This window comes from Sinohyriopsis cumingii, chromosome 7, assembly GCF_028554795.1.
Source record: "Sinohyriopsis cumingii isolate HCF-2022 chromosome 7, ASM2855479v2, whole genome shotgun sequence".
Taxonomy (NCBI): Eukaryota; Metazoa; Mollusca; class Bivalvia; order Unionida; family Unionidae; genus Sinohyriopsis; species Sinohyriopsis cumingii.
Window position 1 is genome coordinate 134,365,246 of NC_142967.1, and position 15,339 is coordinate 134,380,584.

Below are 15,339 nucleotides of genomic sequence, written 5' to 3' on the forward strand. Positions count from 1 at the left end.
TCACACAGACACACTGAGTTATGGCAAGGTAATTTTGCTTTGTTTTTAGACCTTTGTTCAAAAATAATAATAAATTTTCTTGTCCACATTTTTTAATGATGTCCAGGACAACTTATTCTATATTGAGATCATTCTTCCTTGTGTATAATCGTAATTAGATGTAACAAATCTGACTGCTTGCTCTTGGATTTTTTTCCAGTTTAATGTTCTAAAACCTGCAAATTATCAGTCCCAGACTGTACGATTCATTTTCTAAAATAGGTCTAACTAAACCCTTCAGAGCTATTTCTTTAACATTTTGTAAGCGGGATGACAAGTTTCTTCGGCCTATATATGCCTTTCATGACCTGGATGTGCCATTTATGGGTTTTGTAACCCATGTCAATCAACCTAATGTTGTTTGCATTATAGAGACCTTGATGACATTGGATTTGAAGTATTCCACACACATCGTCATTTAAATTATTAATGTGCTCATCTTTTCATAACTTTCAGTTATCAAACAAAAGTTCCACTGTCTAAGGCTCTGTGGAGCCATTGCTGTTTCACTATTGTACAGTTTTACTGCTTTTATTTTCAGATGGAACAGGAGCCATGATAGGATCTGCAATAATAGGTAACATTGTTTCTTCAGATCTAACGCCAATAGGTTATCACTCAAAACAACTTAGACTAGTCTTCCTTATCATTACTTTTATAAAATATGCAGTTGAAAACATAATCAAGCTAATTTACAAAAGTCATTATTGGATAGTTTATTTTTCAGCTATATCACAGAACATAATGTTAATGTGCAAATAAGAGTTTAAGAGCTGAAAGGTCTGTGTTTGTGGCAGCATGTCAGTGCCCCTATATTCGTAGTATATTATTTCTGACCACAGTATTAGGATTGTAAAAGGAACCTCCATTTATGGTCATCCAACAAAGTATAATTTTCTATCTAGGCATTGTCAGATTCTCTCTAACTGACGTACACAAACTGTCAGTAAGTTTCAATTTCTTGTTGATCCCATTGGGCTACTGACCAATTTGCAGTAAGTCAGTTGACAGTTTTTATACAGTTACCGCTGTACCAGTTGGATATCCAAAGCCTCACATAGTTAACTGTGGCAGCTTGATGTTTTTGCCAATATAACATGTACATCTTCCTCTTCCTATAACTTCTATATTTGTGATTCAAATTTGACAGAAGTTTCATTAGTGACTATTACAGTATTTATGCAAATTTCACAATTCAGTCGTTAATGTTAAATTAGTTGATATGCTAACGAGTAGACAGCATAGTTGGGAGGTCAATTTTGGATGTGGGGGAGAGTGAAATACAATCCCTATTCTCTATCCAAAACTGATACATATATCCCCAGTCCTAATTTTTACAAAACAGTTTCCAAATCTGGACAATAAGTTGTGCTCACTTAGAAATGCTTCTAATCGTTTGCAAAAACTGCTTTAAAAAATTGGGGGAAAACATTTGTCATATGAAATTAAAGCCTAAGATGCTTTATTGTATTTTATTTTGAAACTGTGTTCAGTTTCATACAGTTTTTCATATTTTATGTCTCTCTTAAAAAGACCCATGAAATTCTATAAAGTTGAAAAATCTACCGGTTAGTGATTTTTGTAGTGCCCAGCATGGTAAGAAGCTGAACACAGCAATTACTTTCATGTGATAGTGCATGGTCATCTATAACTTGTTCACACTATAGATTAACCATAAGTTTTTACTTGCCCTTATTATCAAAGCTCAGGGACATGCTGAAGATGCAGGTCATGGCCTGTTGGCCTGCTTAATGTTAGGTCAGCAGGTCAGTGGTCAATGTTATTAGAAGTGCACGTTTTTGCCTGATGTCCAAAAACTGTACGCTATGGGGAAAATTGTGTATCCATAATTAAGTTGGTCTAGTTGACCATTCAGATTTGCAAGATCACTTCAGAAGTTAAAATTCACGTTTTTTCTAAGAATACATTACCCAATCATAATACCTTAGGACAGTGCTGTCCAACCTTTTTGACAACATGGGCCACTGAAAAATGTTTTTCTTGAAGCTGAGGGCAGCAGCAGAAAACTGAATAGCAATGCATGCGGCCCGTGGGTTGGACAGCACTGCCTTAGGAGTACTACCACTATCTCACAAATCCAGCCCTCCCAGATACTTCTTTTTGCTCAAGGGGGCTAAAAGTTGTCTGCTGACCTGTTGGTGGTCAGGCATTGATCTCCCCTTATGTATAAGACTTTGAGGGCAGGCATAAGGATATGTTAGTTATTACTTCTCCTCATGCCTACAAGCACGCTGTCGTCATGAGAGACCTTGCAAAAGCCAGAAGCTACAAAGAAGATATGCCACTACAAGTTGGAGGAGAGTTTTTTCACTTCTTAAGAAAGTATACTCCATCTATATTTCCAACTTCTTATCTCTTTCTATCATGACAAAGTTCTACCTTTACAAGTTGCCAAACTTTGTCATTGTCACACATTGAGGTACTTGCTTGTGGAACCTAAGTGACTTCATAGTCCATTCGCACTATACTTAATTTATACAAGCCAGTCTCTAGTGCTCATATAACTCATATATATGTGTAATTTCCTTACTAATGGGTATATATTAGTGAGTTTGTATCCAAGACTTTCATAGCATGCAGGTGTCACTTTAGTGTAATTACTTGTATGGGTGGTCTCGGGGGCAATTTTCCCTATTAGTATAGCCTCATATGGATTTTGTCACACCTACTGGGTACGTCTCAATAACAGTGCCTTAATTCCATTTTATATGAAGGTTCTTTATGTGTAATGTGGACACTCTAGTACATTTCTGCTCTTCTAGTCCAACAGGTAAAGGTTGGTGCCCTATACCTGGTTCATGGTTATTAAGTCACCTCTTGCGCATGCATATTTATATAGGCGACCCTTGAGCCCTGTTTATCTGCATATATTTATATCCTATTGATCAAACACTTGGTTGCATGCACCTGTAGCCCATATGACTGCATAAGTTAGGTTTGGGCTTCATTATTTTACATGTGTGCATGTATTTTGCCCTGAAGAACCCCTTATATTTGTATAATTCCATTCTTTTTGTATCTCATGGTGAGTTCTTTTACCATGGACATTGTATTCTAGGACAGGTGCAGGGCTACAGCTTGATCCATTTTGCTGTATTTTGTCTTGCAGATTAGAAATATGGGCAAAGCACAAACAACATAGAGCTCAGACCAAGGCGTCAATAGTCTGCATGCTGATTTCGTCCGAACTTTTATGAGAGCAAGGGAGATAATTCAACACCCTTTAACCACGAAACGCCAGATATTTACACGCTCAGAAACAGCACAAGCCCCATAGTCTCTACCACAGGACTTTCGTTTTTGGAAATCCCTCTAACTTGCCTCTTTCTGGTTCTCCTACAGAATGGGACAGAGCTAACAAATAGCCAAGTTTCCGCTTATTCAGTAGACATATGGACATGTTTCATGGATCAGATATACCATAAACCGTCCCAACTGATGATCCTAATGACACATTCCTCACTCTGATGGCCTGTTTCCATTGCAACCAGCCTAGGCCATATGCTAGGGATCACGAAGGGCCTAACATATTATGGGCTCAATAATGACAGCCCAAGCTTCCAGTACGTCTAACATGACTTTTACAGACATGTGCCATGACTAGTCTAACTCGTACCACCTCATAATACTCATTTGGCATGATACCACAAGTATATCCTCATGCCTCAACATGTGTTGTCTCATATTTCTTCTACACTCTGCCACAAGAAGATCCTTTTTACTCAGCGACTTTCTTGAAGACTTTCTAATTCAGGGCATTTTATGAGTTTAGTGAGCGACAGACCTCATCAATCTTCACCAGATAAGTCTTAATGCATTACAAGAGACTGTAGCCCTCTCCACACAACAGGACGATGTTGATTGTTCTACAGCATTGATTCTATCTTGCACAAGGGCATGTGAAGTTTCTTCTTCTGAACCTCCATTTAGGCTGTGTTTCTGCCTCCGGAGATATGTCCTACTCCAATTCCATCAAGAACATGCACCAGCACTCCAGTATCTGTTGATCTTACGATGAACGGACAGTTCTATGTTTAGTTATGTTCACAGTCTTTGCAGAGTTACGGACTTTCTGGCCCACCTTTATCATCAGTTTGTTGGCGGTTCTAACATTTGCACTCAACCAGATAATCATTGGGAACCCCAGCATTGACAGTGATCTTGCTTTGTTGGGTATGACATTAGGCAAACTCTATGCTTATGGATCGGATGGCCTTTGTTTTCACTTCAGATATTTTTTAGTGAGCAATGTCATTAATATAACTTCGTTGTTGGACTTTTATTCTCTCAGGTTTTCTTCCAACCGATGTAACATACCTTATCTTCTCCCATGCAGAACATCAGGAATGCATGGGTGTCAGTCTCAAGCTATGAATGGTTGAGTACGCTAACAAGCTTCAAGGAGATATGTTTTCCTCCTTCTGCAACCACAGTGTCGATACAGGAATCAACAAGAGGACTCAAGGATCACTCATAGGACATGAACCTCTGAAAGCCATCCTGTCAAAACTCCACCTATTGAATACCATGTGGATATAGCACCAAGATGGTTCTATCATTCGTTACATGACTTTTTCTTGGTTCTATTGGCAAACGACTCTCTGCATCAGGTCATTGGCCAAAACACCCTCAATCCATTTATCCATGCCTCTCAGTTCCCACCAGGATTCCCTCAGCGCTTTTTGAACGATATCCACGAAGGAGGCTTTGCCATCAATCTGGGTTTAAATGGCGCTTATCTTTATGTTTCTATTCAATGTCTCCCAGGATGTTCCTGTGAATTGCCTACAACATGATATATCAATTCTGGGCACCCCATTTGACGCTCATCGTTGGCCCTGGGGTCTTCCATCGTCTGACAAATCGAGTAATGGTACATATCCAGACCATTTCTATGGCGGCAACCTTACATTACCTGGACATCTTCCTGCAGCAACATCAGTGAGCTCTAGCCAGTCATGATAGCCCTGTTACCAATCTGGACTTCCAGTCAACAAGGAAAGCTCTGACTTAGTAGCAGCTCAATGACTCGTTCACCTACCTATGGGCATTACAGCAGCCCATGGTAGCACTTCTCTTGCCAGGAATTCTTTCTGCATGGGATTGCTCAATGCGGAAGCTGACATCATGGTCCTTGCTGGCCTTCTACTGCTTGGCTGTTGCTTTTGTCTGCATGAGTGAAGTCCTCAAGTTGGCCAACTGGACCATCCTTTCAACATCTGCATCCAAATGAGGCAACATTGGCGGAAATGGGAGCAACCTAACTTGACTCACAGCGGGTATGCATTTACGCATCCACCCACACGAGATTGCAGTCTGTACTGATTCAAGTGCTAAAGGCATGGGAGCCTGCCTTCCACCATCATTTCGGGACACCAGCAGTGCATGCTTTACCCAGGAACAACATCTTCATAGTTCAGGAGACGACGGCTGTTGTGAAGGCCTTTCATCAGGTGACAAGAATACTTAAAAGGCCAAGCGATCTCATTCCATCTGACATATCTACAGTGAAGACTTATCTCAACAACAAGGATTATCTCAATGCTACAATGATGATTTATCTTCAGTAACAAGGAGAATCCCAGTCCCTAGATTCTTGCATCATGGTGTGGGACTTGTCTCAAACAACACGGAGGAATTCTATCCTAAAATGGTGCTTTATCTAAAACAACAAAGAGGACCCCAGTACCAGGACCTTTTCATCATGGTGTGGGACTTTTTGAAGTGGGGTGTATCAAACATTTAATACCAGTTCACCATATCCTGGGTTCCACAACGCACTGATTGGCCCTTTGTCGTGGAACAATCGACTAGTACAGAAGGAATGGTCTCTTCATCCCTCGGTTCTCATACAGATCTGTACCCGATGGGATGGAACGTAGGTAGGCTTGTTTAAGACAGTAGGAAATGCTAAAACCCCATTCTTTGTCTCTCCTAGACCCAACAGCTTGGACCAAGCTGAATTCATATGCCAACCCCCGACATCTCTGATTCCAAGTGATACAGAAAGCAAGGGAATTTGCCTGTGACCTCATGTCATTGTACCACTCTGATTGGAGAAGTTTTGGATCAGTGACCTCATCCATCTGGCATCAAAATCCCCGCATATGTTTTGGGGGGGTCATCCGTCATCTACACAAACAACCATGATGGAAGTTGTTCATCCCTCCCTGGAGTTCCTGCATGTCTGGATCATATCAAACAGGTCCTCAGACTTAAATGATTCTCGCAACCAGTTGTGGAGAGAATCACTCAGGTGCGACGGCCCTCCACTCTAAAGCATATGAAGGCAAATAGCACATTTTCATCCAGTGGTGTGGAATGAACACATCTTACCTCTCCAGGCATCGATATTGCAGATAGCTAATTTCCTCCTCTAGCTCTTCGAAGAGAGAAAATTAGCTCTGAGTATGATCAAAGGCTACCACTCGATGATAGCTGACACCTTTTGTCATTATGGGCGCAAAGATATCAGACAAAACAAAGGTTTATCTGATCTGCTTGCAACTTTGAGTATACATGGTCTAAACGTTAACCCTCTGCCCCAAGGGGAACCTATCTTGGGTATTAACCAGACTGAACAAGTCCCCCTTTTGAACCAATTGCATGGGCATCTCTGGCACACCTTTGCTACAAGACCTGCTTCCTCATAGCCTTAGCAACGGCAGGCAGAATTAGTGAAATATATATCCTGTCTGCAGACCCCAGTTACCTGCAGTTCTGAAGAGATGGGTCAATCTTACTTTTGATGGTATCCTCTTTCATCACCTAGAACTGTCTCCCTAACATGGTTACACATTTCAGCTCATGAGGTTAGGGTTGTTGCCACCAGCCTAGTGTTTGAACAAAGCAGTTCTCAAACCAGCATCATTCAGGATTTGGGATGGAGAACAAGAGTCCACATTCTCTAGCTTTTATCTCTGAGATTTTGCATCCCAAAAGGCCCAGTTCTACTGGGTAGAACTTATATATGCAGCTGAACAGGTCATATTTCCAGGTCAATAGACAGCTTCTTAAGATGTGGCTTTACGACTTCCGCTGGATTTGCAGGCGGAAAATTCTTCCCTTTTGAAGCTGTGCCTTGACAGATGGTGTCTCCTCTAGTCAGACTACTTACAAGCTGTCTCTCATGCCTTAGGAGATTGGAGATTTTATCTCCAGGATAAGAGGATGTACCTCCCTCCACCTCTTACTTATTCTTGTAAGATATTATGATTGGGTAATGTATTTGAAGCCAATTCTTTTACTAGTAAAATATGTTTCTTTGAAAATACTTAACCCAATCATAATATACATGCACCCTATCAGCCTCTCTGCAGTTACATCCATAGCGAATATGCCTTCCACTCCAGTAATAACTAACGTATCATTATGCCTTGTTGCCAAGTCTTATATGTAATAGGAGATCACTCTGTCCAACCATCAATAGATCGGCAGACACTTTTTAGCAACCTTGAGCTGAGAGGGCTGGATATGCAAGGTAATGGTAGTACTCCTAAGGTAATATAATTGACTAAGTATTTTTGAAGAAATGTATTTTACTAGTAAAAATTGTTTTCTATGATGTTTCCTGCTTTTTGATATAAGGTTATACAGTATTTTGTTATGATTACTGACACGTGGTTGGTAAGATTACTGACATATGGCTGATAAGATTACTGACATATGGTTTAAATCATTTTGGTAGAATTAGTAGGTTCACATATACTTTATTCTGCTTTTAAAGGTGGTGTATTGCTTGCCATGATAGAAGGGATAGGAATTTTGTTTACCAAATTTTCTGCCCAGCAGTTTGATCCAGGTAGGTAGAAAATTAGAGAGCTAAAGAATAATTTTTGAATTACCATAGCATATATCTTGCTTTTTTTTCTGGGAAATATCTGGCAGAAAATGAGAGTGCCTTTCAAATTTATGAATATAATCTTTAACTCAAGTGAAAGAAATGATAATATAACTTTTTTCCCAAGTGAATTGTTTGTGCATACAAGTTTGTTTTATTATTGTTTCAATACACCATACCAATATTGGTCATTGCATGAAGATTTTTGGAAGCTCAGTAATTGCTAAAAAGTTTACAAATGATTATTAATTGCTTTTATAAAAAATGAATACCATAACATGATTGTGTTGATTGACATCTTTAGCTCCATTGTTCATTCTCCATTTTAAGAAGGGTTTTTTATTGTCTCCCTTGTGAATGACAAGATATAGGTACAGTCAACTCCACTTAACTGCACATTGGTTAACTGCACACTCCGGATAACTGCACGTAGTCACGCCGGTCCCGTTTTATCCCAATGCTTTTCAATGGGAACAAACTTCGGATAACTGCACTTCGCTTAAATGCACACTCCGGATAATAGCACGATAAATGTTCTGCCCGTGGCACATTATTCATTACAATTTTACTCCGGTTAACTGCACAAAATATAGTCAGGATCAGTTATTGCCAGTCCACTGCTGTAGCGCTTCAAATAAGCCGACAATTAAGCCGGTAAATGCGACTTTGTAAATGATTGACATGTAAAGGACGCCATAGGTGGTAGATACATGTATATTCCCGCCCACCAGGGAGCAATAGCGTGGGAACAATCATATGTTGCAATAGATGACGATCAAGTAAAGAAATAGAGAATTGGTCATGCTACATGTGGTCAAACCTATAAATGATTTGAGCATGTAATATTTTTGTAAATTTTTTTCATTATTGTCGAACCCAAATTAAGTCGAAAGTTAGACATAGCAGTCACCTTTCTGCAGGTGGTGGTGGCATAAACAATTTTTCAAGATTTTGATTAAAATTATTTATTTGCGTATATTTCATAAACCCCATAATAGATTCTCATCATACACATCTCCCTCAATAACTTGTGCCTGGATAACTCACAAACCCACTTATAGCATGGGGTCAGGCATGGGACCCTTTTTTTTTTCTTTCTAGAAAATACAAAAAGAATTGACCCTGTTTGGAAGGATAGAAAATTGTGATCAGATGTAATAAAACTTTAATATATCCCTTGTTTTATTGTCAAAATAGCACTTAGTGCCCAGAAATGGTTCAGCATCATGAAATTTACAATATATTTTGTAAATTTTTCTATGCAAAAAATTTATCTCTAAATGGTAAATAATGATATTCAGTGATATTTTGATCCCAGATGCCAGATGCAGCACTTTAAGAAATAAATTCAATAAATAAGTTTTATTAAGTGACATTCATGTTTTACAGGGTTCACACAGATCATGAAACTGAAATTTCAGGTGTCCATTTCATGGTGATGAAAGTTAATAAAAAGGGACTTTTTATTCAAGGGTTTGTTAATTTTGAGAGAAAGGAGAGTATACTCTTTACGTCATGTTTTATTTTCATTCCATTAAAAAATAAAAAATAGTATCTTGATTTGAAATATCTGAATTTGTCTCTTTCTCTTATATAATGTACCCTTTGCCTTCTCAATAAGAGAGCAAAGGGAAGTAACTCAAACCTGATGTTGGTTGGCTTTCATGTGTATGTTCATCTTCCAACGATGTTTTTCTGTGAAGATTTTGTTATTAGTCATACGAATTGATACACAGATATGCAATTTGAATCTTGTTTATCTCTTTCACTCAAGCAATGTCTGGAAAGTACTCTTTTAAGCAAATGGCATGAGAAGTCGGACTTCAAATCTTGGTTTTAAAAAAAGATCCCAGTGGAAATGAACACAAAGCATTTTGCTCTGTTGGAAAGAAATTTTTTGAAGTAGTAGCAGTTATTTATATTCAGCAAGTAACTAACTGGGATTATAAGACTAACGAGTGTGAAAATAGTAGTGGTAGTATTTTCCTTTTTTTCTTCAACCTTGAGTTCTTTAGTTCCAAGAGAAATTGTGTTTTTATTTATTTGCACACTAGTGTTGTGTATGACTTCCACTATCTAAAGACTATAATTTGGAGAGCATTTAGTTTTAATTTTTAAATCTGTTTTTCAAGGACCCATTTATTTCTACATTATGAAAACCTGTAAGTCTTAGTGGGGGAAAAGGAATGCAGGACACTGAAACAGCAATTATAACATTTAAATAAGTTTGAACAATGTAGTAAGACTACTATACACTTTCACTGGGATTACATACAGGTATATTCACCAATATTAATTACTACCCTATATACTCGCGTATAAGCCAAATAATTTAGGAAAAAATAAAGGCCTGGAAGAAGGGGGTCAGCTTATCGGCGGGCCAATATGTAAACTTAACAGTTCTAGTCTTTTTGTTGACTACTGTATTGGCTGTAAATCTTGGGACACGAAACAATAATTTGTTCCGTGTCCTAAGACATAAACATGTAAAAAAAAAATGTAACTTTCAGTGACCCAACAATTATTAAACTGTTACAAAGTACTATGATTGATTTTGTTATTATTTTGCATGTGCATATTTTCTGATTTCTCCAACACGAAGTTAAAGGTAAATACAGACTTCATAATTCGCAGGCCGATTGAGTTTACCAGGAATACCATGCTGAACTATAATGTACAGTACTTACACAGTTCAAAGCGTGCATAACGTCACTTAAGTCCTTACTTATTTCCAAATATAGATGCAGATTTTGCTTTATTCATTGTTTCGACCAAATTGCATTCTTCCTGAAAACATTTCAGTTTGTCCTTAATAGCTGTTTCATTTACGTTGAATCACGCGCTCATGAGTTACTCATTTTCACTGATATAAGCGATCCTATAAATTGAGTTCATATTTTTAAAAAGGTACGCACGTTTATTTGTACAAGGCACATAACCATCATAATTTACATGTTCACGAAGAGTGGTAATAATAAAGGCTAAAAGTCTCATAGAGATCAACTAAGATCAACATCAATTTTAGTTTTGTGTTTTAGCTGAACAAACATAACTTTCCACACAGTGGAAAGCTTGATGTCTCGGTGTCTCCTATGTTGATAGTCGGTGAATTTGTCTTTCGTTTTGCGGCAGCAGTACAGGCCACTTAATCATTAAAACCCTGAAACTGGCTTGTAATAAGAGAGAATTTTGGCTGGTAACTATAACAGTTTAACTTTGGTATATACGGTATAAAAAATGACAGGTGTTCACTCGTGTAAGTTTCTTTCATGGGAATGGAGCTATATAGTATATGGAGTTAACAGCATTCGTAGTGATCATTCTTGAAATTGAAATTAATTGTGGACGATTTTATTGTTATGGTTTATCTTTTTGTTCTGGTTAATTTTTTTATTTTTGTGTTATTGTAGAGGTAACAATAATCATTAATTTACGTGAATAATGTTTAAACATAACATTCTATTTAGTGAAGAAGCGAATGCTTTATAATAAAATAATTATTTCGTCATAACAATAATTCACGGTTGATACAACAGAACATGTAGGACTTTTCTTGTTTAGAAGAAATGAAAATCGAAGACGTAATGTAATAATCAGGAGTTTTCTACAAAAATCGGAAGATATTATGAAATCGGGCTGTAGGCATGGAGCAAAACCAACAATTGGGAGTTTATTTTCCCTCCCGGTGTGAAAGTTGACAGGTATGTTGTAAGGTTGCTTACATCAAAGCAAACTGCAGCTCAGCTTTTACAGTATTAGCGTAATTTTTGAGGCATTATTTCCAAAACTTTATAAGAAAACAGAAAATTAAATAGCTTACTTTTCAAAGAAGTTTATACAATTTCTTTTTAATAATCATGCACGCCAACCTCGAGATACGTATACATGTAATTTTTTTAAATACAAGTTTGCCTAAATAAATGCATTTAGAACATACCTCATGCATCTTGAGATGCCTTGGAGTTGTAAGTCGGCTTATATGCGGGTCATGCACTTTTTAGTGTTTATACCTGTTCAGTTTCACGAATGGGCTTATATGCGAGTATATACAGTGTGCTTTCTTTTGACTTGAATGTAAGTCATAAGTTTTGGTTGTCAGTAGGTGGTTTGTGAAAATGGTCAGTGAAAATTCATGAAAAGTTCATGAATTTTGTTTATCAAAGTCTCTATGAACCCAGTAAATTTAGCTCTGTATTCTGATTTGGAGATTTTGGGTATGTTTGTTATAAATGCTGTATGCCTTGTTTTTTTCCAATGTGAAATGTGTTAATCTAGAATCACAGCTATTTCCACAAAAAGTTAGTTTCTGAGAACCAAATTAAGTGCTGATTGTTTTGATAAATTTGTATTTTTCTTACAGTGAATTAAAAATAGACCTGCTTTATATTATCACGTTAATTGTGTCTTTTATGACAAGTCATAAATTGTATGGAATAATATTATAAATAAAAAGCAGTTAAAAGGCTCCTATCTGCATAAGAGTTATAGTGGACATGATAATGTGTCAGTTCAACTCACTTCAGTTGACCAGTTGAACAATTATAAATAGTAACATGTAGGTAACATAAAGCATCTAACATTAATCTGTAGTTGATCCTACTAATTCGTTATGTGATCAGTGATAGCAAGAGGAGCAAAGTGAAAAGGAGTATTCGGTTCATTAAAAGCTTTTTTAAACAAATAGGTTTATTATGGAGAAATGATTTTCAAAGTTTTTAGTGAACTTTAATTCCAGAATTGGCTCATGGAGGTTTGTTCAAGGATGAGTAGAAATTTCACTATTACCTGCAGTGCAGTTGCGGTATCAATCAATATTTTATTACAATATTTTTTAAACCCCAGTTCTGAATCTGAGGTTGTTGGTCTGACAGTAACTCACTGAAACTGCTGTCTTTTTGGACCCCTTTATGCATGATTGATCAAGGGAGAAGTGTACTTTGCATGAATAATTATAAAGCTAAAGAATTCTTTTTTGACGCATTCATTCACCCCACTGACCTTGCAGTGAAGATAACAAAATTTGTATGAAGATTTTGGTTAAAAAAAATTGATATGCACATATATTCTAAACCTCTTGATTTATGATTTTCATACTTGAAGTGAGACATTATGAAGCTAAGATATTTCATTCTGCTACATGTTTGCTTGCTCCTTTGACCTCGGGGTTTAGGTCGTAGTCATTTGAAAATTTGTGTTAGGGTTTTGGTTTAAATTTTTTTATATGTTTGTATTTTCTAAACCTCAGGATGGATTTTCTTCATGCTTTGAATGAATCAAGCTAAGACAATTGTTTTGGCAGCATGCCTACTCAGCCTTATGACATAGGGGCAAAGATCACGTTTTGCATCACCACTTTGATCATGGGCTCGACATGCAAGCCATGGCTACGTTAGAAACTTTTGTTAATTCGTTGATTGTGTTTGATTTTTTATGTTTCTTTGAGATTTCTTTTCCTTCTTAATATTCATTCTCTTGCCTTACAACCTAATTAACATTTATAATGAAATACTGTCATAAATGTTAATATTAAAGGTTAATCATTGAAAACATATCTATCTGCTTTGGGTTTTTTTATAAGATAAGAATATTAGACATGAAAAATTTGAGCTTATTAGCTGATTTCAACTTGATTGCTTTAGATTAACTTTTACAATTTTGCTTGACTATTGTATAAAACCATGCATTTTAGTTATTGTTTCAGTTTTCAGGTTTTTCTTTGATCACTTGATTTTACAACTGAATTGAAAGGCTATTTGTGAGAAAAATTATTTGCTTTGTCCAATACTGCCAAATATTTGGGGGTTGGGGAAGAGTAGGAAGTGGGTTTGTGTTCCTGTATAAAGTGGAATTACATTTTTTTGTTGTTTGCTTACTAATTATTATTTTATGTTGCTGTTTTTGCACCGCTCAGAATAAAAATAACATGGTATGGATATTTATTAATAACAAAATGAATGCCATGGAGCATATTTTACCTGGTTTTTTTTTTTGGCTCTGCTGGTCATAGACCAAAAGAGCTTATGAGATGATCTATCAACTGTCCATCTGTTAGTGTAAGTTTGTTATTACTACTCCTCCTGACCTACTGGGAGTATTGCCAAAACTACACATACATTCATCTTTAAGTCGGTACTAAATAAAAAATGGTGTCATTCAGACATCCAGTATGGCTGCTACAGCAGCCATCTTGAAAATCTTTCTGCTATCCTGAATCGATGGTCATATCATCATATCAACATGAGGTTTTCTTGTGATGTCTGGTTGGCCTAACTGGAAATGGTGCTGATATAATGTCTAATATGGCTGCCAACTTTAAAATCTTGTTGTCGCTACTCCTCTTAAATGGATGGTTATATCAACATGAGATTTCCGCTAAAAGACTTCGGATGATGTCAAGTGAAACCTGAATTGGTGCCAATCTGATATCCAAGGTAACCACATAATGATCATCTTGAAAATCATATTGTTACTCCTGAACAAATAGACTGCTTCGGTAGCCTAGTGGTTAGAGTGTCTGCCTTGGAAGGGGGAGGTCATGGGTTTGAACCCTGGTGGAGTCATACCAAGGACTTACAGAAATGGTACTAACAGCTGCCTCACTTGGCACTCAGCATTAAGAGGTTAGTGTTAGGACTGGTCGGCCTGGTGTCAGGATAATTTGACTGGGTGGGACATGATGCTACATGTCAGTGGCATGATGCCCCAGTGCTAGACATCATTATAAACTGCCACACTGCAGACATCCTAGCGATATAATTGAAAAATTGTTAAAGCCATGTTAAAAATCCTAATCACACATACACTCTGTGATTGACATGCTTTCAAGGTCCTGCCACAGTAGCTCTCTATTACCTTGGATGTGATAGCTTTCCATGTCCAACAACCATGAATATGGTCTCATTCCAGTGCTCTTGAGAATGGGGGAAATACATTCTCCACTGTCCAGCATTAACATTATTAATAGTTGGCTGTGACTCTATTTTTGAAGTAGTAATTATTCACAGATTAGTGGCTGGATAATAGCTGTATTTTCAAGGAAATAACCAACCTGGATATTTACATCTCACATGTCTGACATAATTCTGTAGCATAGACTAATCTCATCACATATGTAAACTTGATCTTCAACATATCTCACGCCAGTGAGTACACATATCTCTTGAAGTTGTTTGGAATAAACAAATGCTGCCTCCAGATCTGGTGGTTGTCTCTCTTCAGTGAATAAATTCTGCTTTATCTCATATTGGCATTGGGATTGCCAAATTCATCCAACATGCCTAAAAACTGGAATAATTATTAATAGCTTTTGACACATTGTTTGCCTGGGCCTTGAGGATTGTTTCAGTTGTTCACATTGTTGTGAGAACCAGGTGTACATTATATATCATCTCATTCCATATCATTTGCAGTTTATGCCATTTAAACCCATCATCAGTATC

At 37.2% G+C, this 15,339-nt stretch overlaps 1 protein-coding gene across 1 annotated transcript in view; it reads left to right on the forward strand.

Annotated features, from left to right (window-relative positions):
- The window catches only part of LOC149796172 (mitochondrial import inner membrane translocase subunit Tim17-A-like), a 40,267-nt gene that overhangs the window by 23,054 nt on the left and 1,874 nt on the right, over nt 1-15,339 (forward strand). Inside the window, exons 5-6 of the mRNA XM_089966119.1 lie at nt 581-616; nt 7,787-7,861. Coding sequence (XP_089822245.1) covers nt 581-616; nt 7,787-7,861 — 111 coding nt within the window. The remainder of the gene's footprint in view (nt 1-580; nt 617-7,786; nt 7,862-15,339) is intronic.